This window comes from Macaca fascicularis, chromosome 5 (assembly GCF_037993035.2).
Source record: "Macaca fascicularis isolate 582-1 chromosome 5, T2T-MFA8v1.1".
Taxonomy (NCBI): Eukaryota; Metazoa; Chordata; class Mammalia; order Primates; family Cercopithecidae; genus Macaca; species Macaca fascicularis.
In genome coordinates this window covers 188,451,420-188,478,361 of record NC_088379.1, presented here as the reverse complement: position 1 = coordinate 188,478,361, position 26,942 = coordinate 188,451,420, and the positions used below count along the sequence as shown (strand labels likewise).

The 26,942-nt window shown below is 36.8% G+C and overlaps 1 protein-coding gene and 1 pseudogene across 2 annotated transcripts in view; one reads left to right on the top strand and one right to left on the bottom strand.

The window, feature by feature from the left end:
• Positions 1-26,942, bottom strand: part of TRAPPC11 (trafficking protein particle complex subunit 11) — a 53,053-nt gene that overhangs the window by 19,845 nt on the left and 6,266 nt on the right. Inside the window, exons 3-20 of one of the 2 annotated variants that reach the window (XM_005556382.5) lie at positions 26,402-26,571; positions 25,715-25,785; positions 24,735-24,849; positions 18,403-18,502; positions 17,976-18,049; positions 15,640-15,736; positions 13,716-13,849; positions 12,925-13,072; positions 10,694-10,787; positions 9,460-9,539; positions 9,291-9,369; positions 9,156-9,210; positions 8,676-8,821; positions 8,365-8,426; positions 8,109-8,241; positions 6,773-6,903; positions 1,965-2,120; positions 249-436 (exon numbers count right to left, since the gene is read on the bottom strand). In XM_005556382.5, the coding sequence (XP_005556439.2) occupies positions 249-436; positions 1,965-2,120; positions 6,773-6,903; positions 8,109-8,241; positions 8,365-8,426; positions 8,676-8,821; positions 9,156-9,210; positions 9,291-9,369; positions 9,460-9,539; positions 10,694-10,787; positions 12,925-13,072; positions 13,716-13,849; positions 15,640-15,736; positions 17,976-18,049; positions 18,403-18,502; positions 24,735-24,849; positions 25,715-25,785; positions 26,402-26,571 (2,033 nt within the window). The remainder of the gene's footprint in view (positions 1-248; positions 437-1,964; positions 2,121-6,772; positions 6,904-8,108; positions 8,242-8,364; positions 8,427-8,675; positions 8,822-9,155; positions 9,211-9,290; positions 9,370-9,459; positions 9,540-10,693; positions 10,788-12,924; positions 13,073-13,715; positions 13,850-15,639; positions 15,737-17,975; positions 18,050-18,402; positions 18,503-24,734; positions 24,850-25,714; positions 25,786-26,401; positions 26,572-26,942) is intronic. The other variant, XM_074040801.1, reaches the window with a different exon arrangement.
• Positions 17,489-17,601, top strand: LOC123573703 (U6 spliceosomal RNA; annotated as a pseudogene).

The following is a 26,942-nucleotide window of genomic DNA, read 5'->3' as shown; positions in this document are numbered from 1 at the left end:
AAAAAATACAAAAATTAGTCAGGCATGGTGGCACCTGGCTGTAGTCCCAACTACTGGGGAAGGCAAGGGTGGCACCTGCGGTGGGAGGATCGTTTGAGCTCAGGTGGTCAAGGGTATAGTGAGTCATGATCACACCACTGCACCCCAGCCTGGGCAAGAGAGAGACTCTGTCTCCAAAAAAAAAAAAAAAAAATAGGTAAAGAAATAAGAGGGTGACCTTTAATACCAGCTTAGCAAAGCAGACTCACATCGTGCTTGCCTGAATTATAATGCTGTCCCAGTGAACTTCATTGTCAGGTAGCTTAGGTCGCCTTTTGAAAGACCGAGCTGCCTGTAAGGCTTCTTGGGAGGAAGCAGCATCTCCTCCTCCTCCCTGCCAATTTAAAACCACACATCTTCCCGTCTCATTGCCCAGAGCAAGATCCACTGAAGTAATCTAAAAAAGAAAAGGTGTCAGAAATGCCATCTCGTATGTGCTTGTCACCATCCCCTCACCAAAATTACATCGTCGACTGCTAGACCATGGAGTTCATCTAGAGACCCCCAGTGTGACAGAAGTCAGAACACCTGCTATTAAGGTCTTACTCGGGCTGGGACAGAGGCTAACTGCGCTTTGGGTTCCAACTTTAAACAGGTTTCACCTTTAAAACAGAGACAATAACCTGACTTTCTATTGAAAGGCTGATTGTACAGTAGTGTTATGATTTTAGCATCTGGCATAGTCCTTGATGTAACGAATGCTCAATTAGGGGCTGCTGAATGAAATAAATATTGTGATGGCTATGGATACATTATAACCTAATTTCTGATTCCACAAATATTTTTCCTGAAAATATTTATAGTATTAGCAATAAAATGCTTTATTAATTGAATACATGTTCTATTCAACTAAAACCATTAACCAAAGGACTCAAAATAGGCTTACTCATTATAATTTATGTCTGGTAAGTTTCCTTAGGCATGAAAAAATCAAATATGCAATTAGGGCATTTAGTCAAAATCATGAATTTTTTTTTTTTTTTAAACGAATAAGCAAACAATTCTGGATACTGGTGAATAATAAAATCAACATGTTCACAGAAACTGTTATGGGAACATTGGTAGTACAACTTTATAAACCATTTATCTTAGCAATGATACCAAGTTTAGATTAGCTAACTAACCATTCCCATTCAAGTCATGAAAAACAAGCACTTAATGAGTGCTTACTGTGTGCTAATCACTATTCCAAGCAAGTTACATTAACTAGCTGATTTAATCCTCACGAAATCCTAAGAGATTAGTACTCTTAAGATCCCCATTTTACAGATGAATACACTGAGAAGACACAAAGAAGCTAAGTAACTGCCCAGGGCCACAAGCTAGTAAGCTAGAGAGCTGCAATTTAAACCCATACAGTTTGGCTCCAGAGTTTATGCTCAATAAAGATATTACCTAGATCCTATATTTCTAAAAGGCATTTCAATTATCTATACTATATCAATCTTTAAAATATATATGCTCATTTTTCTTTAAGAATATGTACTCAGTAATGTTTAAACATCAAAAGATATTCAGTCTGAATAACATAAAAAATATATTTGCTATATTACACAATATACATTGTTTAAAACTCCTTAACTGATTATGTAGTCATTAAAAAACAATATTGGTTTATGTACTAACAAGAAATAATATCTAATATACACTATCAAGTGATAAAAGCCAGCTATAGTTTATTACATGTATTCTCAATTTTTTAATTGAAAAAAAATTTATACCACAAATAGTTCACAGAAAAATGTCTGGAAGGAAACCTCCCAAACTATTATGAATGGTTTTCTTTAGGAAGTCCAGGTAGAAGATTTTCATTTTTTACTTAATAAGCTTTTGTATTATTTAAAATATTCTGATATAAACATGCTTTTATTATTAAAAATATTTATATTAAAAAATATTAAAAATAAACAAATTTCATAACTAACCTCAATTTTCTTTCCCACATCTTCAGTTTTCGCAACAAACTTAAATAACAGTTTTCTTGTTTTACCAGGAACTAGGCACATCTTTCCTTGAGTCGGATTTTCTAAAACTTCGTTTGCTTTGGATGCTTCTTCTATTACACAGAACTGGTTGTATTCCTGAAACAGGTGAAGAGAGGTCATCAGATGTCAGATGTCTGCCAACACTAAATGCCAAGTGCTTTGGAGCTCATTTGGTTTTAACTCCACAAACACTGAAGCATTATGAAGGGTTACTAATAAAAGGAAGTATTTTTATGCCAAATAGAGGCACTTATCCACTCACTACTGCCATAATAAAACAATTCACTACACATGAACTGCTTTTTGAAAATATTTAGATACCGCTCTCCCAGAGAAACAGTTTGTTCTTTGTTGTGCTGGACACTACTGCTTATCACCTCCTTTTCTTGAAGAGTCTTTTTTTACTTGGCTTCTGTGATGCTATAATCTTTAGGGTTTCTCGTACCGCTTAGTTACTTCCTGTTTTTCCCACCTGGAGTGCAGTGGCACGATCTCGGCTCACTGCAGCCTCAACCTTTTGGACCCAAGGGATAGTCCCACCTCAGTCTCCAAAGTAGGTGGGACCATGGGCATGTACCATCACACTCGATTAATTTTTCTATTTTTTGTAGAGATGGGGTCTCACTATGTTGCCAAGGCTGGTTTCAAACTTCCTGGGCTCAAGTGATCCTCCTGCCTCAGCCTCCAAAAGTGTTGGGATTACAGGCGTAAGCCACCAAGCCCAGCCCCATTCCTTTGCTTTCTTTCACGTCTTCATTTCTCTCTACGTTCACTTCATTGGAAAATGTATTTGTTTCCACATACACCACACCATTGTTGCTAGTATCTCTCACATTCAGTTGTCCTATTCTGTCTTATTTCCTTAATTACAAGCTTATATCCACAACTGTCTAGAGGACATGTCCACTACCACCTGAAACTCAGCATGTCCCAAAGTGAAAGTGCATCTGCCTTCCCAGAAGAGAACAATCCTCACAGATGAGTAAAGGAAGACACCTTTCATGTTTCCATCTATGGAATCACCATTCTCACCTGTTCAATAAATATCAAGACCTTTCAAAGAGCCATCTTCAATCCCAGCATATAAATTACCTTCATAGAAACTCTTACACAGTTCAAGTTTTATACTTTCCCACTAATTTTCATTTCTATTCCATGCTTATAAAACCTACTCTACTTTTTGTCTTATGGTTTATATTGTGAATTTCTTTTCTTTTAAGACAGAATCTCACTCCATCGCCCAGGCTAGAAATGCAATGGCACAATTTCAGCTCATTACAACCTCTGACTTCCAGGTTCAAGCAATTCTCATGCCTCAGCCTCCCAAGTAGCTGAGACTACAGGCACCCACCAACAAGTCCAGCTAATTTTTATACTTTTAGTAGAGATGGAGTTTCACCATGTTGGCCAGGCTGGTCTCGAACTCCTGACTTCCAGTGATCCGCCCACCTTGGCCTCCCAAAGTGCTGGCATTATAGGCGTAAGCCACTGCGCCTGGCCTGTATTTTGAATTTCAAATAAGATATATTCAAAATATAATCTAAACTTTAAAACTAATTGCTTTACATTCCATTTTAGAGTTTTTATTAGTTTTTAATTGTAGTAGTTTATGTTTTTTGTTAAAAAAAAAAAAAAAGGAAAGAAAAGAAATGAAATAGTAGGCTATTAAGGGAAAAGTAAAATAAGAGTCCCCATACTTCACTTGAGCCCAGGAGTTTGAGGCTGAGATGAGCTATGATCACATCACTACACTCCAGCTTGTGCAACAGAGTATCTTTAAAAAAAAAAAAAAAAAGAGTCCTTGTTTTGACCCTCTAATTTCATAATGAACAAAACAAACGAACACACACACAAAAAACCCTGCCATTCTTCCCTTGCGGAGCTTAGATTCTAGTGAGGAAAACAGATAATTTACCAAATAATCACACAGACAACGGTGAAACCAGTGTGATTAGTACCACTAAGGCTATGAGAGCCTGGCTAAGTGACTCAGTCATGTAAGTCAGGGGAGGCCTCCTTGAAGAAGTGATGCTTTTAAGTGAGAAAAGGCAAGGAGGAATGAACTAGTCGGAGAGGAGGGCAAACCAGTTCAAGCAGAGGAAAGGGCATGTATAAGAGCTTCTGTCCTTCATTCATGCTATCCCCACTTTTCAGCCACTATATGTACTCGGCAATGCAGATTTATCTATTTTTAAATGCCTCTTGTATCCCTAAATCTCCATTCCCAACACCAGCATCTTAATTCCAACACTTGTACTTTTGTACGTGGATTAATATAAAGAGCCTCTATTTGGCTTTCATGATATTGTTTCTATTTTGCTACTAAAGTTTCTTAAAACTTTAAGAATAAATTTCATGCTCTTGATTTAAAATTCTGAAACTGGGCCAGGCATGATGGCTCACACTTATAATCCCAGCACTTTGGGAGGCTGAAGTGGGTGGGCTCCTTGAGCCCAGGAGTTCGAGACCAGCCTGGGCAAAAGAGCAACACCCCCATTTCTATTAAAAAAAAACACACAAAAATTAGCTGCACAAGGTGGCATGTGCCTGTAGTCCCAGGTCCTCAGAGGAGGCTGGGGTGGGAGGATCACTTGAGCCTGGGAGAGTAAGGCTGCAGTAAGTCAAGATGGAGCCACTACACTCTGCCTGGAAGATAGAGTGCGACCTGGTCTCAAAAAAACAAAAAACAAAAAACCACACACACATGCACACACACACAACAAAATAAAATTCTCAAACTGATTAGAGGAAAACCCTGGGTAAGGGTCTGAAGTTGAATAAAACATACTGATCTTCAGGTGACCCAGCTTCATCTAATCATTTATATTACAGAGATATTTCTCATTTCTTATAAATCAAGTTCTAATAAAACAGATAACATCGTTTCTTTATCACCATCCAATAAATAAAACACAGATAAAAGAATAAATAAATCTTGACAGACATCTATTTGCTAGCCTATCCCCGCTTAACTCTTCAAGGCTCCTTTAAGCCACCTGGCCTTACTTCCCACTACCCAGCGTTATAAACCCTCTCAACTAGTGAGGCTTCACTTTCCCAGAAACACAGATGGTGCACTGCTGTTTCCATGCAGCATTTTCTCATTGCCAAACATGTTCTCCCCTCCCATCTTCTGGACCTATTGTAATTTCACCTTCATTCTTGGAACTCCCTCCGTTTTCTGTGGCATCCCCGCTACAGCTGTACTTCTTTCCAGCCTATAAAACGTAATTTAGTCTTCATTACCTACTTGGACAATCTTTGATTCTGTCCTGGCCCTTGTCCCCAGAATGCCTACATTTTAATGAGGTCGACATATGCTATACTCAGATTCAGCATGTTAAGAATATCTAACTCTCAATAAATGCTTGTTAGTGAAAGATTCACTACACTTTCTGGGTAATCAAAAGATGATTATCTACTAAGTGAGTTTATAACACAGTTGTAATGAAGTACTTGACAATATGCTATATAATGCTTCAAATATATTCAAATGCAGGAAATATGATACGATCCCAATTCTGCAAGAAAAAAAGTTGCTTATATATTCGTGCCCAGAAAATGTCTAGGTTATTCAAGAAGTTAACATAGAGGGTGTGTGGGAGAATGGAGTGGAAAGAAGACATTTACTTTTCACATTATATCCATCTAGTCCATTTCAATTTTTTAAATGTCAAACATAAATTAGTTTCATAACCATAAACTAGTAACATTAACTAATAATGCTGAAGTAGAATATAAACCAAATTATTTTTTAAATTTTGTTCATTCTGAACGTATCTTATTTGGAATTCAAGTATACATTATAAAAAAATATAAGGCCAGATGTGGTGCCTCACACCTGCAATCCTAACACTTTGGGAGGCTGAAGTCGGTGGATCACTGGAGCCCAGGAGTTTGAGACCAGCCTGGGCAACAGGGCGAAACCCTGTCTCTACAAAAAATACAAAAATTAGCCAGACATGGGGCAGGTGCCTGTAGTTCCAGCTACTTAGGGGGCTGAGGTGGGAAGATCTCTTGAGTCCAAAAGGTTGAGGCTACAGTGAGCTATGATTGTATCAATACACTCTAGCCTGGGCAACAGAGCGAGACCCCGTTTCAAAAAAGACAAAATTAAAAAGTATATATATATACACTGTGTGGGTACATATATATACACACAAACACAGAGAATTCTCAGACTTCATAAACATAGAATGAAAACAAAAATTGGAGTAAGCAAAATGTAAACTTGAATTGCTAGAAGTTTAGAAATATAAATGTGTGTGTGTGTGTGTGTATATATATATACATATATATAAAATTATTTTTTTTTTGAGACAGAGTCTCGCTCTGTAGCCCAGGCTGGAGTGCAGTGGCACAATCTCAGCTCACTGCAACCTCCGCCTCCCGAGTTCAAGTGATTCTCCTGCCTCAGCCTCCCGAGTAGCTGGGACTAGAGGCACGTGCCACCACGCCCAGGAAATTTTTTTGTATTTTTAGTAGAGATGGGGTTTCACCATGTTGGCCAGGATGGTCTTGATCTCTTGACCTTGTGATCTGCCCACCTCGGCCTCCCAAAGTGCTGGGATTACAGGCATGAGCCACCATGCCCGGCCCTAGAAATATATTTTTAAATAAACCTTACCAAAGTTCATTTGTTACTATGAAACCATTAAGACATAAAATTCACTAAGCTCATTTTATTTAGCTTAACACAAGCTACAATAAGGTAAATGTGGTAAAAACACATGAAACGGCACCATTACCTGGTTATTAAAGCTGACACAGAGCTTGGAAAACCTAATGGGATGTGGACAATCAGCCTTCAGATAAATATCAAACTCAACGGGAACATCAACATGAAAACTTGGGGCATGAAACTTGGCTTTGCATTGTACTAGAAATAAAACACAAGGGCTGCGTTATGCACAAGCAGACACCCATGAGCCACAACATCCTGTCAACCAAATTCATTCTTCAGAAAGATACATCTGCACTGACCATTCTTTCTGACTTCCGCACTTAAGGCATTTCAAGAGACAAATGAGCTCTTTTTATTATAAAAATAAAATTTAGGCTGAGCGCAGTGGCTCACGCCTGTAATCCCAGCACTTTGGGAGGCCAAGGCAGGCGGATCTCTTGAGGTCAGGAGTTTGAGAGCAGCCTGGCCAACATGGTGAAACCTTGCCTCTACTAAAAATACAAAAATTAGCCGGGCATGGTAGTGTACACCTATAATCCCAACTACTAGGGAGGCTGAGGCAGGAGAATCACTTGAACCCAGGAGGTAGAGGTTGCGGTAAACCAAGGTCACACCACTGCCCTCCAGCCTGGGCGACAGAGCGAGACTCTATCTCAAAAAGAATAATAAATAGGCCAGGTGTGGTGGCTCATGCCTGTAATCCCAGCACTTTGGGAGGCTCAGGTGGGCAGATCACCCAAGGTCAGAAGTTCAAGACCAGCCTGGCCAACACGGTGAAACCCCAACTCTGCTAAAAATACAAAAATTAGCTGGGCACGGTAGTGCACGCCTGTAAGTAATCCCAGCTAGTCAGGAGGCTGAGGCAGGAGAATCGCTTGAACCTGGGAGGCAGAGGTTGCAGTGAGCTGACATCATGTCACTGCACTCCAGCCTGGGCAGCAGAGTGAGACCCTGTCTCAAAAAAGAAAAATAAAATAAATACATAAATAATATAAAATAAAATTTAAATAAATATAGCCTCAAAACCATCTTTAATTTTAAAAATACAGTTACTCTTGAAATGTAGATGACAAGATTTTAAACGAAAAAGAAAATAATTTATTATTTCAAAATACCTACCTAGACAGTAAAGCAAAACCTTTTAAATAAGTATCAAGTGTTTCCAATAACACCTGAACTACAAATGAGAAAAGTATATCTTAAAACATAAATCAAGTATTTAAGATCCTAACTATCTTTATAAGTCACTGAGGGGATACACACACAAAAATCAGTTCATCTGTAACATGATTATACTTTGAAAATTCTTTCTTGACTTTTATGTTTATTATTCTGCATCTATTCATTTTGTAGAAAAAGACAATTTCTCTGACATCATACTGCAGATGTTAGCTACCCACCAAATGGCACAAAGTCCTGTACTCCTATTGTGAAAATATTGCTGCCAGCCAGAGAAATTCGGTCTGCCCACAGCTTCTGAGCAGTTTTCACAGCGAAGATGTCACAGTCGGGTTCTGGATCAGGACTTTCATTCTGCATCAACAGAGTTAACATTCATTCAACTAGTTGGAAAAAAACCACGACTTGCATTAGTTGATATAGATATAGGTATACATATTCCTAATACCACAATCTATATAAACAATTCCAACCTACCATTAAAACATTTATGAGGTTCTTTTCTATCCGAGACTTTTGGTCATCTTTCAGAGTTGAAGCTAGTATGAAGAATGAAGGAAAAACATTGTAAGTACTTATAATTAAGTCTACTACCCCCATTTATTGTTTAAAAAACTTTATATAACAATAAATACCTCTTTAAGATGACCAAGCACAGTGATTTGCACATAGTAAAAGTATACTAATTCTCTGGAACTGAACTATTCTTTAAATTTTAAAAAGCTTAAAGTTTTTTAAGCTAAATAATTTTATATATCAAGAATTTTACTCAAAAAACATGAGGTTACCTCTGCCAAGGAGTTCTAGGGAGTAAGTAATGTAATCCTTTAATTGGGCCATGAGGTAGGAGCACTTCAGAGCTGTAGTTAATATAGACGTGAGCAGAGTCCACCACCCTTCACTCCGATAATCACACATCACATAATCCAACAACCTCAAAGAAGACAAAACGTAATACTGAACCGGCTTCACAAGAAAGGGTTTGAAGAGTTCATGGAGAAAAAAGTACTTTCCTCATTTTACGTAAGTTTAGAAAAATCTTACTGAGATGGTTGAACAGCTATTCCCATATTTAGCTAAACGTGAGATTTCTTAAAGTGCTGAAAAACATTGTGCCATCAATGGCACTTGAAAACACATTACAAAATGGAGTTTAACAGCAATAGAAATAAACGTGAAAATACGAACTCCTTCCACACCGATTTCTATTTCAATTTCACTTCAGATAATCCAAATACTTGTAAAAGTAAATCATGAACAAGACTCACTTCAAAGCTTTGGTATAATCCTTTGCGTAATAATATTCCTCTCCCATCTGAACCACTATAAAGGAAAGAAGATTTATGTATGTAATTTAAAGTCATTCAAAGTGGCATGCAATGGTGGCGTTTGTGGATACATACTTAGGTGACTTTTCATTCGCGGGCACTTATACTTCTTGAACTGTGCAACAGCATTGCTCAGCAGAGTTATGATGATTTCCTAGTAGAAAAAGTAGAGTGCAAAACATTTCAATACAAATATATTTTTTTAACAGTGTAAAAAATAGTTTATATTGGACACAAAACTTACAGAGTGAGCAACATTTCTCTCCTTCAGCTGAATGGCAAGAACTCCCACCTTTTCTTTTTCAGGATCAGAAAGATCAAAACCTGCATAAGATGAGACACAACCCATTCTAGATAGCTCATTTAATATAAATGTTCACATGAATATTGTATGTGTACACTCCTTGAAACCTTTATTTAATATAATCAGTTCAGATTCTTCAACATTCTAGAATCTTAAACATGCTAAGAGGCAGCTTTATTAACATGGAAACTTCCGTGTTCTGTTCTGATGGGAACATTATTGAGCTCCATGTTCTTCTACCTACTGGAATCAATGATCTGAAAAGCAATGTCAATATCATCCTCTATAGAGGATACACTCACTGGAGATTAAATAATTTCCTTTTTTTCTTTTTTTGAGACGGGGTCTCGCTCTGTTGCCCAGGCTGGAGTGCAGCGGTACAATCACAATTCATTGCAGCATCAACCTCCTAGGCTCAAGTGATCCTCCCATCTCAGTCTTCCAAGTAGCTGGGACTACAGGCACGTGCCACTATGTGTGGCTAATTTTTGTATTTTTTTGTAGAGATGGGGTCTCACTATGGTGCCCATGCTGCTCTCAAACTCCTGGCCTCAAGCAATCCTCCCGCCTTGGCCTCCCAAAGCGCTGGGATTACAGGCATGAGCCACTTCGCCTAGCCAGTAATTTAACAGTTCTAGTTCAATTGCTTGAATTAAATTATGTATAAAGCATTAAAAAAATGCAGAGAAATTGTTTTTAAGGTAATACAAGTTAATGCTGTTTTAAAAAGTCAAATCAATTGTTACAGTTAACTGGAATTAAAATATTGAAATAAGACAGCAGTGGCATGTGTCATTTAAAACAAAAGATGTTCAAATGTTGTACTTTTTTTTTTTTTTTTTTGAGATGAGGTCTCACTATATTGCCCGGTCTGGAGTGCAGTGGCTGTTCACAGTTGTTATCCTTCCGCCTCAGTCTCCCAAGTAGATGGGACTACAGGCATGTGCCACCAAACCCAGATAAATGTTTTAATCACATCAACGACTTTAATTATAAAGTCACTCTAAGATGTAGTGATACATACAAAGCATTCTAAAAATGAAAACAATGTTTAAAAAGCACACATTTTTACTTCAACATAATTTCTTATGCACGTGCAGCCAATGGAAAATCTATTATAGCTATTGCTGCCTTTTGAGGTTGACAGGAAAGGATGGAGGGAAAAATTATTTACTTAGTATTCCTTGTCGCCATGATCTTTGTCCATAAAAGTCAAGAACGCCTGTTTGTGTTTCTAAGGGATCAGGATTGGGATACATTATAGAAGCCTGTAAATTAAAACACAAACCTAAATAATAGTTTATGGAACTCATTGCAAATCAACTCTTGCCCAATCTTTGACTGAACAAAAAACTTTTCATAAATACAACCACCAAACATACATTCAATTATCAAATTTGTGAATATTTTAACATAAATTTTAACAAAAATTAAGCTAAAAATGTTTCATTTAATATTTAGGTAGTCTTATAAAAATCAATCTGATTCTGACGAATATTTCACAGTAATTTCTTCACTTTTTTAAATCTTTGCTCTAATAAACCAGTAAAAATATATTACAAATTATGCTCTATATTTATTCCACATGCATACATGCTGTTTGTGTAAATGAAAACAATGTTACAAGGAGTTTTACACATAAGACACTATTTCCCCTCTTTATCACTTCTGTATTAAGTGCTGTATTGTGGGGGAATATTTCTGGCACCAGAACTGACAGATTTACAGTGCTTTTTCTTCTTTTTAACTTTTCCCTCTGAAACCAAAATGTAATACATGAAAAATGTAGAAAACATTCAAAAGGAAAAGGATGAAAATCTAAATTACTTATAAACCTACTACCAACTCCCACTATTAAGAAAGTATGTTATCATTCTTCCAGATTTCACATGCAAAAATTTGTTAATGATTAATTTTCAACCTGCTTCTTTCATTTAAATATATTCTGTATATTTAACTCAGCATTAAATATTCTTCTAAAACATTATTTTTCATGGCTGCTTGCTAGTGCATATTTTAATGAATTCCCTACAGCTATTCATCTTATTTCTATTTTATAATTAATAAATCTGTGAGAACAACTTTATAAATAAATTTTGGTACTTATCTCAGAATTTATTAGCTGCCTTAGTATCTCCAAAAATTAAATTCTAGGTCAAAAGATATGCATAGTTTTAAAGCTTCTCAAATTATTATTTGATGGAAATATTATTTTACATTTTAACCAATGATATTAATGCCCAGTTCCTTACATTCTTATAAAATCTAGTTTTAATCACTTTTTAAAATACTGTGTTCAAATTAGAATATGCCAAACTTTAGAAATATAATACACACAATAAAATTATAAATCATACAAATAACATTGTAAAAACAGTTAACTCATCATTTCAGAGAAAAAATTCATTAAGTATTAACATACAATCTATTTGTTTTTGGAACAGTTTTAACGATAGTACTACTGATAATATTCACTCATCTTCAGAGAACTGCAGGTTTTAAGTGAAAATAAATTGATGTAACTCTATAAAAATAAATGTATTAAATATGTATACCACGTTCTAATTTTAAAGGTGTTTATAGGAAAACTGATATCTAAACGTAATCATCCAAGAAAAAGGCAAAATGAAACATCAAGTTTAAGAAACTATGCAATTAACACTATTCCTCAGACTCTTAAAGAGTCTCCATGCAGGAGGCCGGGCACGGTGGCTCACACCTGTAATTCCAGCACTTTGGAAGGCCAAGGTGGGCGGATCACCAGAGGTCAGAAGTTCAAAACCAGCCTGGCCAACATGGTGAAATCCCATCTCTAATAAAGTACAAAAATTAGCCCGGCATGGCGGCGGGCACCTGTAATCCCAGCTACTCAGGAGGCTGTGGCAGGAGCATCACTTGAACCCGAGAGGTGGAGGTTGCAGTGAGCCGAGACTGCACCACTGCACTCCAGTCTGGGCAACAAGAGAGAGACTCCGTCTCCAAAAAAGAGTCTCCATACAGGAAACCCCAGGAAGAGAAAGAAGTCAAAAGTTATCCCCTCCAGTGGGTCAAAACATATTTCTGAACTCTTACAGCAGTGATCATAGAAACAAAACAATGGATTTATAGTGTAACAAGGATGAAAATGCGGCTTTTACTTTAAAGTAATTTTCTCTTGTCTAAATAGTCACTAACTTACTGCCAAAAATAAATTAGTTCTTCAAAGAAAAATGTCTGCTCAATTCACAGGTGAAAATAGAGTACTCGGGCTAAAACCAAACATCAGTGTAATTCCTAAAACTATAAAAAATAAAACTCATTAAATTTAAAGACTTGGAAAAAATTATCGACACCAATCAGTTCTAGCTTCTTTCAAAAGAAGAATAACTTTTCTACGTGCTAGATAATACGGAGTCAGTAACTTACTTCGTGGTTACAGAGGCTTTTTGCAAGCTGTTTCCGCTCCTGGGCATAGTATGCTGCCTGCTGGTAATAGAAACCGGGATTCTGAGTTTGAATAGCTGTTAACCCTAACTTAATCGCTTCATCAAATAAATCTCCAAAGGCCTGGAATCTTAAAGAAAAAAAAAATCAAGAAATAAAAAGGAATGAAAAGAAAAAGAAGCTTATTTCTGGTAATTCATTCTGGGAACCTTAACCTCAGCAGATTGTATTAAAATGGTGCTAGTGATGAACAGTTAATATTTGTTGTAATTTCTTTGTAAAGATTAATACACACTAACTATAGGTTACAGATAGGTTCTATATTTAAGTCATCTCTTCTAACAAGTCTTCATAAACATACCATCAAACTACATCTCAATATAGTTCCTACTACTCAAACAAATACACCCAAGTTCCTGGGAACAATTTCATTTTAGCAATTTTTAAACTTCATTCTCAAAAAGTAAGCTCCAGGACAGCAGGAATTTTGTTTACTGCTATATCCTTAGGACCTAGACACATGGTAGAGACTCAATAAATATATATTGAATGAAAAAGATGGTACCATGAACTAAATAATTGCCATTAAGGAACTGTATACAATATCAATCTACAGTATTACCAGAAACATACAAACATACTTATGCTACATCATCAAAAACCTACTTAGTGACCAAAAACCTGGTTCAGTTTTAGAACCAGAGTCCATGCTATTTCTCCAAATACTATATATTATTTTTAAAAATATTCTAAAAGTACAATGTAAAACATACTGTTTAGACATCCATGCAGCATGCTCAAAAGACAACTCTGCACTTCCAATCTTTTTCTTACACAAGTCGATGTGTTTCCGGAACTGAGCAATGGCATCCAATGGGGTGTTGTGTTGAAAACACAGCCTACAGATCTGCAAAATGTAAAATTGATCCCAAAATAAAGGGAAAAAAAGAAAGTCAAAAGGCATATTCATTTAAAAACTATTTTGAGAATAACATTAAAAAAAGACTATGAAATTTCCTTCTCTGAAGCTCTTTGCAATACAATTAATTTTCCTCATCAGAATGGTTATGCTAAAACCAAAGGTTATATACCCCTTTTAGAAATGAAAGAAAATAACTCAGTATTTGTACATAATTTATTCTAAACTTTAGAAAAGCTTTTAAAAAATATGGAATAGAATTTTAAAATTATCCCCAATGAAGAACACAAAGATGGACTAAAATAAATGATGTCCAACAGGTAACAGAAAAGACTGATCGATTTTAAGTTTTAGATTTGCCGTAAAGCTAAAGATTTTCTGTAGCATAATTAAAGCAAAGTTACCTCTATATCAAATAAGTATTACAGAAATTCTTGAAAATTTTGTGTCTGGTATGCTATTTCAAAATAGTACTAATATTTACGTACGTGGGGTAAAAGGAAAAAAGAAACAAAGCCTAAATGTATTTCCATATGCTTGTTACAATTTTCACTTTTATTTTTTAAGTACAAAGGAACATATGAAAAGTCAGTCTCTTATCCATTCCTGTCCCTCGGCCATCTAATTTCCCTTTCTAGAGGCAGTTTCTGCCATATGCTTCCTGATATATTCTACACACAGATAAGTATGTGTGTGCCTTTCTATAAAACTATTGTTTTTATACAAATAACAACATCACACTAAATATGCTAATCTGTGACTTTATTCATCTTGCAATATATTTTGGGTATCATTCCATATCACTACATAGAGCTGCCTTATTCTCAATAGCTTTTAATATTCCTTTGTTTACAGTTATAATTTACATAACCAATCACTTATAATTGGGTTGTTTCTAATCTTTTCCTATTAGGAAAAAAACCGTGAATTAAAGCATCTATTTGGACATACATCACCAACACAGTGTCAGGCATCTTCAATATGAATGTGAAAAAACTAAAAGCAAACCAAATAGCTGTTGCTTGACTTCTGAGGGCACCTATTCCTGTGATGCCCAATCTCAAAATAAAATGCTCAAACAGTAGGTATAAAAGTTTCCTCTGGCCGGGCGCGGTGGCTCACGCCTGTAATCCCAGCACTCTGGGAGGCCGAGATGGGCGGATCACGAGGTCAAGAGATCGAAACCATCCTGGCCAACATGGTGAAGCCTCATCTCTACTAAAAACGCAAAAATTAGCTGGGTGTGGTGGCGCCTGCCTGTAGTCCCAGCTACTCAGAAAGCTGAGGCAGAAGAATCGCTTGAACCCGGGAGGCAGAGGTTCCAGTGAGCCAAAATCCCACCACTGCACTCCAGCCTGACAACAGAGTAAAACTCCGTCTCAAAAAAAAACGTTTCCTCTAAGGTGAATAGATACACCTTTTCTGTGCCATTAAACCAAGAAGGAGTCACATAGTTCGAATAATTTTATCTTTTAAAACTCAGTAATACAGGCAGCTTTCTTCTCAACTCCTCCTTGCTCCCACTGAAAAACAAATAAACAAAAACTAAAAAACCTTCCAAACTTTAGAAACCTCTAGAACTTACCAATTCAAAACACAACTACTATAGATAGGCTACTAAGAATCAAGGCCCTTCTGAGAAAAAGGATATAAAAGGAGAGATCATAATTAATCAAATACTAACTTTTCAGAGCAAAAACTAATTTTGATGTTAAATTTTTAAAAGATCATTTAATATTTAAACACTAATTCCCTGTATTTGGAAGCAGAACTATTACCTTGTAGTTTATAAATCCTGCCATAGTCTTAATTTCCAGAATATTAGTTTCATGGGCTCTCAATTCGTGTACAAGATTATAGGCGGTCCTATAATTCCTAAATGGGGAGGATGGTTAATAATGATATAAATTAGTTTAATAAACAATTTCTACAACCAAATCACTAGAAATAACAGAATATTTACTCAACATTTCTTAGTGCTCAAGAGCTCAATAATGTCAATCTCTGATTTCCTGATAAACGAGCTATTAATAAATATATGTGAGAGGAATCAATGATTTCATAAAGAACAGAACCATGACATGTGCATTGTTATTTTCATCATCAACATCTGTCAGTAACAAACAGGTAACTTAAAAAAGGAAATTGGACAACTGTTCAGAAAAATCAGCATTCTGCTAAAAAACTAAGTATTTTAAAGTACCATTACAAGCTCTCAAACAAATAGAAATTGTATTAGCAAAGGTGATATCAAACAGCACAGGTCAGCCAGGCACAGTGGCTCACACCTGTAATCCCAGCACTTTGGGAAGCTGACGTGGGCGGATCACTCGAGGTCAGGAGTTTGCGATCAGCCTGGCTAACATGGTGAAACCCCGTCTCCACTAAAAACACAAAAATTAGCCAGGTGTGGTAGCACATGCCTGTAATCCCAGCTACACAGGAAGTTGAGGCAGGAGAATCCCTTGAACCCAGGAGGGAGAGGTTGCAGTGAGCTGAGATCGTGCCACTGCACTCCAGCCCGGGTGACAGAGCGAGACTCCATCTCAAAAAAAAAAAAAAAAAAAAAAGGCACAGGTTAACAGCTTTTTAACCCCAAGTACCTCTATTGGTTAAGTGAATATTACTGGCCTCAGGGAAAGTCTACAGAGGAGGGAAGAATGTCCTCAGGGCAGCTCACTCTGAAGGAGAAGCATGGTGAGAACGGAGGGCCTGGTAGGAACAGGGCCTACCTTGCACATGGAAGGTAATGAGAAAATCTCAAAACAGGCTTTTCATAGAAAAAGTCTGTTCATAACTTCTCCAGGTAAAAGTATTTCTTTCCAGAATTACTTCTGAACAGAACTGAAATGGAAGGATTTAAACTAATACCATCCATAAAAATGAACTACAGGCCAGGCGCAGTGGCTCACACCTGTAATCCCAGCATCTTGGGAGGCCAAGGTGGGCGGATCACCTGAGGTTGGGAGTTCGAGACCAGCATGGCCAACATGGTGAGACCCTGTCTCTACTAAAAATATAAAAATTAGCTGGGCGTGGTGGCAGGTGCCGATAGTCCCAGCTACTCGGGAGGATGGAACAGGAGAATCACTTGTATCCGGTAGGCAGAGGTTGCAGTGAGCCGAGATCGTGCCACTGCACTCCAGCCTAGGCAACAAGAGCAAAACTCTGTCTCGAAACAATACAAATAAACTACATTAAAGCCAGTTATATGAAGTTGTTGAGATTCAGGAAACACAACTTGGTGCTCTGGTCCTTAAACCTCTCAAAACAACAAAGATTAGATATTTCTGCAATATTCCTGTGAATACTAAAATTATTTTTATTTATTTCTATTTTTCTTTCCCCTTCTCAATTCTGGGATAAATAGCTGTTTTTAATACCTTTGTCTTCAAAAACGGAGTTAAAGCTACAAAGAGGTCAAGTTTCATTAAATTCTCCTTGGTAAAAGCAAAGGACTAAAATGTTTAACCACTGCCAACACATCTGCAACTAAATCCTCAAAGCTCTAAGCAGAGACTGCAAATGGAAAATGAAGCAACTGATATTATTAAAATTTGTTAAACTAAAAAATAATTGAATTCAATAAATGCACTAGTATATAAACCTGTAAAAATCAGTAGTCTGATGCTCACTTAAGCAGCACATATACTAAAATTGGAACAATACAGAGAAGATTAGCATGGCTCCTGCACAAGGATGACATGCAAATTCATGAAGAGGTACATTTAAAAATTTATTTTGGAAAAAAAAAAGTCAAGTCTGATTTAGATAATGTTTAAATCAGTCTCTTACAAGAATTTTACTGAATATACACATAAAAAATAGTCAAGAAGATGGGGAAAATTTTAATATTACATTTCTGTGGCTCACAAAATTTAATTAATCAAACCAGAAAGCTTTATGAGACAATGAAATTTACTTCCAATAATAAAAATGAAAATTTTTTAAAATCCTAAAATATTATATTCCATTCATCTCCAGACTAATTCCTAAATCTAAGCAATATGAACACTTTAAAATTAATTATAGTTTGGTTGAGATTCAGAAATTGCCATTTCATGTTGTTAATATAAAAATAGGAAACATTTAGTTTGAAAGCTTAACAACTTACTTCAGCGCATTTTGTGTATCTTGTTTCAACTCACTGAAGAAAGCTATTTTGAACTGATGCCTAACAAATAAAAGCTAAAAAGAGACAAAACAAATCACTATTATACATATTTTATTTAAAATGTGAAAATTATAATAATGTGTATTACAAGGAAACATAAAAGAATGAAGAAAAATATTCAAAACTGAAATCCAAGAATTATTCCCACAAGCAAGGGTACAGTTAAGAAGGCTACAAAAATCTACCTTTAAGAACTTTAAGAGCAGAGTCTAATTTAAAATTAAATTAATTTTTAAAAGCTTTAAAAAAATCTTTAGAAATGCTGAAACCATTGAAAACATTAAAGTATTAAGAATATGTAATAATCACCTCAAAAATAGTAATAATCCACTCTAGAATGCTTCTATTATTGCAAAAAATCACATACCTGGTGTGTTGTTTTATTCAAAAATTCTTTATGAGATTTCACTCTTCTGATCTCAGTGTAGTAATAAGTCTGTGCATGTTCATAAAAGGCATTTTCCAATCTGTTAAAAAAAACCAAACCAGCATTTAAATATTACAGTTAATTTAAACCAAACTTTTCAAGAATCATATTTGTGAGACCTGAAAGTAAAACGGTGACAGAAATCTCTATTTTACATTATGAATAAGACAAAGTGAAGCAAAAGATAACCTGAATTTTCAGATTAAAAAGTCTAAAAACAAGACCATCCAAAAGCCATTTAAAATTATTTATAATACAGGATACAACAAATAAAAATACCTTTTTCTGATTCATAAACACTTGGTAATCTCTTTTTTTTTGAGACAGGGTCTGGCTCTGTCACCCAGGCTGGAGTGCAGTGACACAATCTTGGTTCACTGCAACTTCCACTTTCCTGGTTCAAGCGATTCTTGTGTCTCAGCCTCCCGGGTAGCTGGGTCTACAGGCATGTGCCACAACGCCTAGTTAATTTTTGTATTTTTAGTTGAGGTGAGTTTTATCATGTTGGCCAGCCAGGCTGGTCTCGATCTCCTGACCTCAAGTGATTCGCCCACCTTGCCCTCCCAAAGTGCTGGGATTAGGATCACAGGTGTGAGCCACCGCTCCCGGCCTAAAATTTGGTGGGAATCTCTAAAAGTACATTTGCCCTACTATTTTATATTTTTATAAAAAGTCTGAAAAAAATTATTACTCAATTAGATTTCACTTTTTTTGTGATTTTAGTATTTAGGATTTAAAGGAATAAGAAAACTAATGGGCAAATAACCAAAAATGAGAACTGGCAAATAAGGTGGAAACATTTGTGTGATTTAAATCGTCCATCATTCTATAACCTACACAGGAACAAGACAATTTGACCAGAGATGGATACACAACTCAAGTTTTCTTTGGTGAAAAGAAGTCATCAGGAGTTATCTGCCTAGGGCATGAAAGAAAGCAGAACTCATAGCCAGATAAAAGACGAACTTAAATATCAGATATTATATTTTAAATTTGATTTTCTAGGTTAAAATGTTATTTATGTATTTTGAGACAGGGTCCCGCTCTGTTGCCCAGGCTGGAGTGCAGTGGTGGGATCAGGTCTCACAGCAGCCTCAGCCTCCTGGGCTCAAGTGATCCACCCACCTCAGCCTCCAGAGTAGCTGGAACTACAGGCATACATGACCACGCACAGCTAATTTTTATATTTTTTGTAGAGACAAGGTTTTGCCATGTTGCCCAGGCTGGTCTCAAATTCCTGGACTCAAGCAATCCAACTGCCTCAACCTCCCAAAGTGTTGGGATTACAGGCACGAGCCCCCATGTCCGGCCTTTTAAGATTTTTCTATTTTCAAAACTGTAGTTTTAAAAATGTTAAAATATGACAAAATTAGAATCAACCTTGAATCAAATAATGTGTGAAGGAATGTATTAACCTAAGTTGTCCTTTAAATTTTGCAAATGGGGGCCGGGCGCAGTGGCTCACGCCTGTAATCCTAGCACTTTGGGAGGCCGAGGCGGGCAGATCACGAGGTCAGGATATCGAGACCAGCCTGGCTAACACGGTGAAATCCCATCTCTACTAAAAATACAAAAAATTAGCCAGGCGTGGTGGCGGGCGCCTGTAGTCCCAGCTACTCGGGAGGCTAAGGCAGGAGACTGGCGTGAACCCCGGAGGCAGAGCTTGCAATTAACGGAGATGACGCCACTGTACTACAGACTGGGCCACACAGTGAGACTCCGTCTCAAAAAAAAAAAAAAAAAAATTGCAAACAGCAACAAGGCACTGACTAGAATGTCTAATGTTATGGTAGCCAGAAATATGTCTACAGGCTATTCTGAATGATTAAAAAAACAAAACCAAAAACAAAAAATCCTTCTCAACAGGGAATCGGTATTAGTCTAGATCGTCTCAGTAAATACCGAAGATAAGTGTGGTTTTAGTTTTCAAGCTGAATGTGCACTTAAGAGATAAAATACCCGTTAAACAGTCAATACAGAAGACTGAGAGTAAGTAGCCTGGTAAGTGCTATTATTTCCTCTAAATCGAGGGACACAGAGTCAAATCTTTCCCTCGCGTTAACCGTCACAGGCTACAGAGACACCACAGAATACAGAGCATAAGTGTTGTAAGACTTCCACTTTTTAATTCATACACTTCTTTATTATTTGAGCTTTATCTGGAGAAAACCTTATAACCTTATAATTCACAAACATAAAGAAAGAAATGACAAATCTAGTCAAGACATAAGGGGGTTGGTGAAAAGACTAATTCTTTTACCAGATACTCAAACATTACGCTTTTAAGGCAACACCAAACAATTAAGAATGCTCTTTTAAGGAAAGAGACCTTGAGTGTTCTTTGTTCTACAATAAAAAAAAAATCCAGCTGATTCAGTCTTCCCGTTAGTGATTTAAACCAGCTGAACTTCAAATGTCCATGCTTTTTTATGACATTCCCCTGTCCGAAATAAACACGACTTCCTCCCACTAATCCACACCTTCAAGCAAGGTGCAGACCTTCCTCTTCCTTAAACCTTCCAGATCACACCTATTCATTTCTTCTCTGAAATCCTGTAAAGCTTACAAACTATATTACAGAATTTACACTTGCAGTGCTCTGTGGGATTTAACATGGATGCTTTCGGTCTCCACAATTAAATCAGCTTCTTTATGAAGGTAGGAACCTGATCAACTTGTTTTAGCTAGACAAGATGCACACGTACATAGTTATATACAAATACGCACACAGTCATCTATATTTTATTGTTTGACCTGTCCTGAAATAGAATTTATCCTACCAGATAATTAGGTTAAACTTTTAATTACAAACTGCTCCCTATTCTAACTTATTAGAAAACATGTATATTTACTCTTAGCAATAATAATATAAAAATCACCTGGAGTTCATTTTCTGCTACCACTGCACTAGCATATCAAGCAAGCACATTTTTCAGAGCATACAAACATATATTTTAGCCACTGCAACTAACTTTGAAAAACTAGCACTGATTCCAGGAGAGAGGAGCTACCAGTTTTCAGGTAAAGGACACTATTCTAGCTTCTAAGTTATAGATGCAGATTTATGTCTAAAAGGGGTGTTCTTGAATTTTGTAAAGTACCTAAGAGGCAAAAATATTCACACAACTTTGGAGGACAAAAGGAGGAACTACTGTGTACGTAAAAGGAAGTTATACTGAAGGTAGATCCTATGCTAACAACTGCAAATAAAAGGCACAAGAGCAGAAGCAGGAGCAGCAGTTGGGGCTGGGGGGAATGAGGGGTGGGGTCCTTACATCCTTTCTTCCTTTCCCCTCCAGCCTTTTCAGTAAAAGGGGACAGAAGGGGGACTGAAATACTGCTTCAATACCGTCCTGCCCAGCCAAATGCTTACAGCAGTTCCGATTTTTAATTTATGGAAAGACGAAGATCAGAGACAAAAATCTAACTGCACGGATCTGTACATCTGCATACATTGTTTTGTATTTTTAACAACGGAGTTCAGGCCCATTGAAATTCTTTGCTTCAAATAATTTTAAACTAATTAGAAAACTGCTTTCAAGGCCGGGAACAGTGGCTCACGCCTGTAATCACAGCACTTTGGGAGGCCGAAGTGGGCGAATCACCTAAGGTCAGGAGTTCGATACCAGCCTGGTCAAGATGGCCTGTAATCCCAGCTACTTGGGAGGCTGAGGCAGGAGAATCACTTGAACCTGGGGGGCGGAGGTTGCAGTGACCTGAGATCGTGCCACTGCACTCCAGCCTGGGTGACAGAATGAGACTCCATCTTAAAAAAAAAAAAAAAAAAGAAAAGAAAACTGCTTCCAATATTTTCCAGAGCCATTTTTGGCATATTTTCTCTATAGCACAACTTTCCTCTGAGAAGCATTTGCTTTCTTACTCATTATTCAACTGTCACCTTTGTTTTGAGAGGCAAAGTAAGTGTGTGGTTTTTAAACAGTTGCTAGTAAGCATGACACAGGCAGCCTACTGTCCTAAGAGGAAAGGTCTGAACGTTGGAAAAACTTACTTTTTAATAAAAGAAAAATGCTTACTCGAATCATTAACTTGGACAACTCCTGTATTTTGCTTTGAAATGATCAGCAAACTTCTCCAATACAAAAGATTTTCACAATCACTCCTAATGCATTACAGAAGTTTTATAAAGATTATAACATATTGACACTTAAAAAAACACTAATGAAATCATTGTAGCATGTATATGTAATACCTCAAAAGGCTCTGAAAGCACAGGAGTAAGTATGCCATCAGTAGCTCTGCTACTTCCCTCCCAGATCAATGAGATGAAGATGTCCCGATATTCAGCTTTACTCTCCCTCTGAAGATAAAATATAAATCTGAAGAAAGGGTCTATGTGTTTCCTTATCTCCAATGGACTGTCTTATGCACTCCCCATCTCGTATCCACATACTGGAGGCTATGAACCCAGGGAACTTGCTTTTTACTCTGTTATTTTGACAAAGTACTCCTTATGTAGATGTTTCATTATCCACAACAAAACTACAAGTGGTTAAGGGCAGGGCCCCATCCTCTGTTTGTCTTGAACCCATAACCGCCTAAATTTGAAAGCTGAGGCAGGCAAGATCACTGATGGTTAAGGTAGGGTTCTCAAGCTCAGCACTGCTGACATTTCAGTCAGGTAATTCTTTGTTGTGCAGCACTGTCCTGTACACTGTACAGTGTATGGCAACATCCCTGGCCTCTACCCACTAGAACCCAACACAGCAACCCCCTCAGTTGTGGCAATCATAAAAGTCTCTAGGCATTGCCAAATAGTCTCTGGAAGGTAATGTTGCTCGATGAAGAGTCAGTATGGCAGGGTACAGCACAGAGGACAATGGCTTTCTAACGAAGGCTTCACTGAAGCCTTAAATGTTGAGTAAGAGAGAGCCCAGAAAAGGAGAGCTGGCAGGTGGGCATGACTATGAAAGCATCTGATAAGGAACAGCACTGCGAATAGGAAAGCACTGAAGTGCAGAGTCAAGGGGGAGCTGTCCAGGCCTGGAGAGTTGAGACCAGGTGTGATGCTGGGATGAGCCTCAGTGGAAAGAAAAGCTGCCTGCGTGTGCTACCAGCTGCCCCTCTCTTCTCTCTGTTCCCTAATGGTAATATGTCTGCATTTAGGGAACCAAACTCATTTATTCTTTTCCTCTGAATTCCAAGTAATTATCTCAATGTTATCTTCGGCACCACTGACTTGATTTCCTGTGATGTGAATTCTACTGTTTACTGCTTCAAGTGTGAAGGTTTATTTTGCTAACTGCATTTAAGTTTCTTTGCAATTCATCTTTTCATTTGATCCCATTCCTCTGCATGTTCTCTGCTAAATATACGCTTCTCTTTCTTAGAAGCCTGGTCATTTATATACCAGTGAGAAGGCCAGGTAACCTCCTGCAGCAGATCATTTTCAGAGGTTTGCTTCTGAGAAAGAAACAAGTGCAAGAGAAGCAATAATCAAAAATAAATAAAACTCTTCGAGTTAACAAAAGACACATGCAGAATGAAAAGGAAAACCATTTTACAGTCAAAATCAATGAAAATATTCATATCTAAATACATCCTAGCATAAAATGTACTACTACAAAACTTCGGTGTAACAATAAATGCTACAAAACAATGAATAAGGGCCACGTAATTTTTGAGGTAATGTTGTGTCTCCAGGTAATCTGCCCTTTACACACAAAGGCTTTATAAAGATATTTAAGATATGATAGGGCTCAGACCCTTCCTAAAAAATTACTTACATAGATACATCGACATCTCAAGAATGAAGCAAAAAGAGGCCAGAATGGAATGGAGACACTCTCACAAAAGAGGACAGAATGTCACTCAAGGACATTAGGTAATTACTGGAAAGTATAATGGAAAAACATACAAACTTTGTTTCTTTAAATAAAGTTGACCTAGATGCACATATGGAAGAGTGTTAATGAGGACAGGTTAAGTGGAAGATCACTGTGTATTATATGAGCACATTTATGGTTTTGTGTTTGTGGGTGCGGCGTGGATACTATAAAGAAATACATACATTTCTTCCTATACAAAAAGACATTTTTTTGGAAGGAAACTTAAGAAACTGTTGATATTGGTTACCTCCGGGAATTGGAGAGGATTAAGAATTTGACGAGACTTTTATTTTTACTCCATAGCCTCTGTATCATATCAATGTTTTCCATGAACATGATTTTTTAAAAACATAAATGGGTCTAAGCTACCAATTTCTCAATTCTTAATAATCTAAAAAAACAAAACTTTAGAAGACCTCTACTTACCTTATAATATAACCCACAAGGTGGTCAGTGTGCGGCAGTACGAACAAAGACTTTCCTGAGAGCTCACATGCATTGCATAAAGCTGCAGCCCTTTCTGAAGCAATGACGTCTTCTCCTGTTGATAATCCCCATCAAGATGAATGAGAAATAAAATAACTAATGTGCTTCCCAAATAAATATTTCCCCAAGTCTGAACAATAGAATTAGGAATAAAAACCCAAACGGCTTTTATCACATCAACAGGACTCACGGGTTCCTTGAGAGCTCTGTGTGGTTCTTAGAGGTTACACAGTATATGCCTTTTAGGAAAACATTGCAGAATTTTCTACGGAGCCAGGATAGGTGGCCAAGTAATGCCAACAGATATACCGCTTAACTATTTCAAAAAACATAACTAAAACTGGAAACAATAATTCATGAAAGAAGTCTCCAAAACCATTTTGGATGCTGTAAGTTTCAACATAGAAACAAAAATATATTTTGGTCTACAAAAGCCTGGGAAAGGGGAAATAAGAATCTGAAACTAAGACATTTTCCAAGAGAAAACTACAAATCCAGCCTTTTTCTTTGCCTTACAGAAAATTAATGAAAAAATTTCATATAAGGAATACAGTTTCAAATCTATCTTAGATAAGTAAATTATATTCCTTTTTGGAAAGCTTTGGAAGCCAAAAAAATTATACTCTTGTAAAAAAATTCAAGTGAATTAATTGTTTTGTGAATTAAACATGTCTTCCTATATCCCCTATATAAGAAGACAAGTGGAACTAGGGGAAGAGGACTTAAGATTTGCATTCTTTACTATCTTTAATTTTTTACAATAAGCATTTGCCCATGTATCATTGGTGCTTTTTAAAGTTAACACACTATCAGCCCTGTAACTGAATGCATAAAAGATTTAAACATCCAAAAACTCCTATTTCCCTTTAATAAGAATTGGAGGTATAAAACAATTAATTAATTAAATAAACTTTTGATACCTGGGGGCAAAGGGGTTTTCTTCTGAATCAGAACGACTGCAACTTTTGTGTTTCTTCCTTGTAAACTTTGCCTGCAGTGAAAAAGCAATAATAACATTAATTATTTTAACTTAAAAAAATGTATTCACGACTTCACATAAAATACAACCTTGGTAATTCAACTGAAGATAAATTTCAACTAAAAAAACCAAGATCAGAAGAAATCTTTTCCTGTACACAAAGCACATATACGTCACGATGATTTAAATTCTAAAAGTAGGATCTCACATCTTCTAATCTTAAAAATCTTCCTTAAAAGGAACAGATTAACTTACACTTTTAGGTAAAAGTTATAATGCAACTTACTTCTTTATGGTGATACACTGCAGAGTAGTCATCCAAGAGAATTAATTATTTGAAACTTAAATAGTGATAAAGCAAAGTGTTTTAAGAGACTAAACAGTAAATTACTGTCTCCAAAAAAGATAATAAATACAAGAAAAACATTTGGAAATTGAGACCAATTAGTCTTTTAAATTTCTTCACATACCCAGCATTAAATACAGTCAATAATTATGCTACCTGTGAGGAAGAGAACAAGATTAATTGGAGGTCAATCCCCAAGTGACCACTGCAGCCTTCAAGAAATGTTAGTGAATAACACACATGTGCAAACTGAAATAGCCGCCCTGACACAGAAGATCATACCTGACTATCTCCACTCTGGTGGCGCACTCAGACTGCTTTTCTTTCCACTGAGGCTCATCCCAGTCCAGTTCATAGAACACAACCACCAGGGCTGGCACCAGATTCAGATGCTTATTCATCCAGCCAGTCTTTAAGATCCCTTTGGGAATGTACCACTCATATGAAGTTCTCTGCAAACATTGGCAGAAATTGAAAAGTTACCTGAGAGCAGCAGAAACCACCTGTTACTGAGTGCCAAGCACTTTACGGGCATTGATCTCATTCAGTAGACACACCTCCCATTTTTGATTAGGAAACTCAGGCTTACCGATTCAGAAAGAACTAGTAAGTGTTGAAGGTGGAATCTCAATCCTGGAGAAGCTATACGTCCCATTTAAAGAATGACTAAAGCCAGAGAGTTTCTATCAGCCCCATAACTGAATGCATAAAATGATGATGCATGTCTAATGATGTCAAGGGTCTCAAATACTTTGTAAAAAAAAAAAAAGAAGTAGTCCATTTCCAGGTAAGTTCTACTTATATTATTCACCATTCCAGCTTC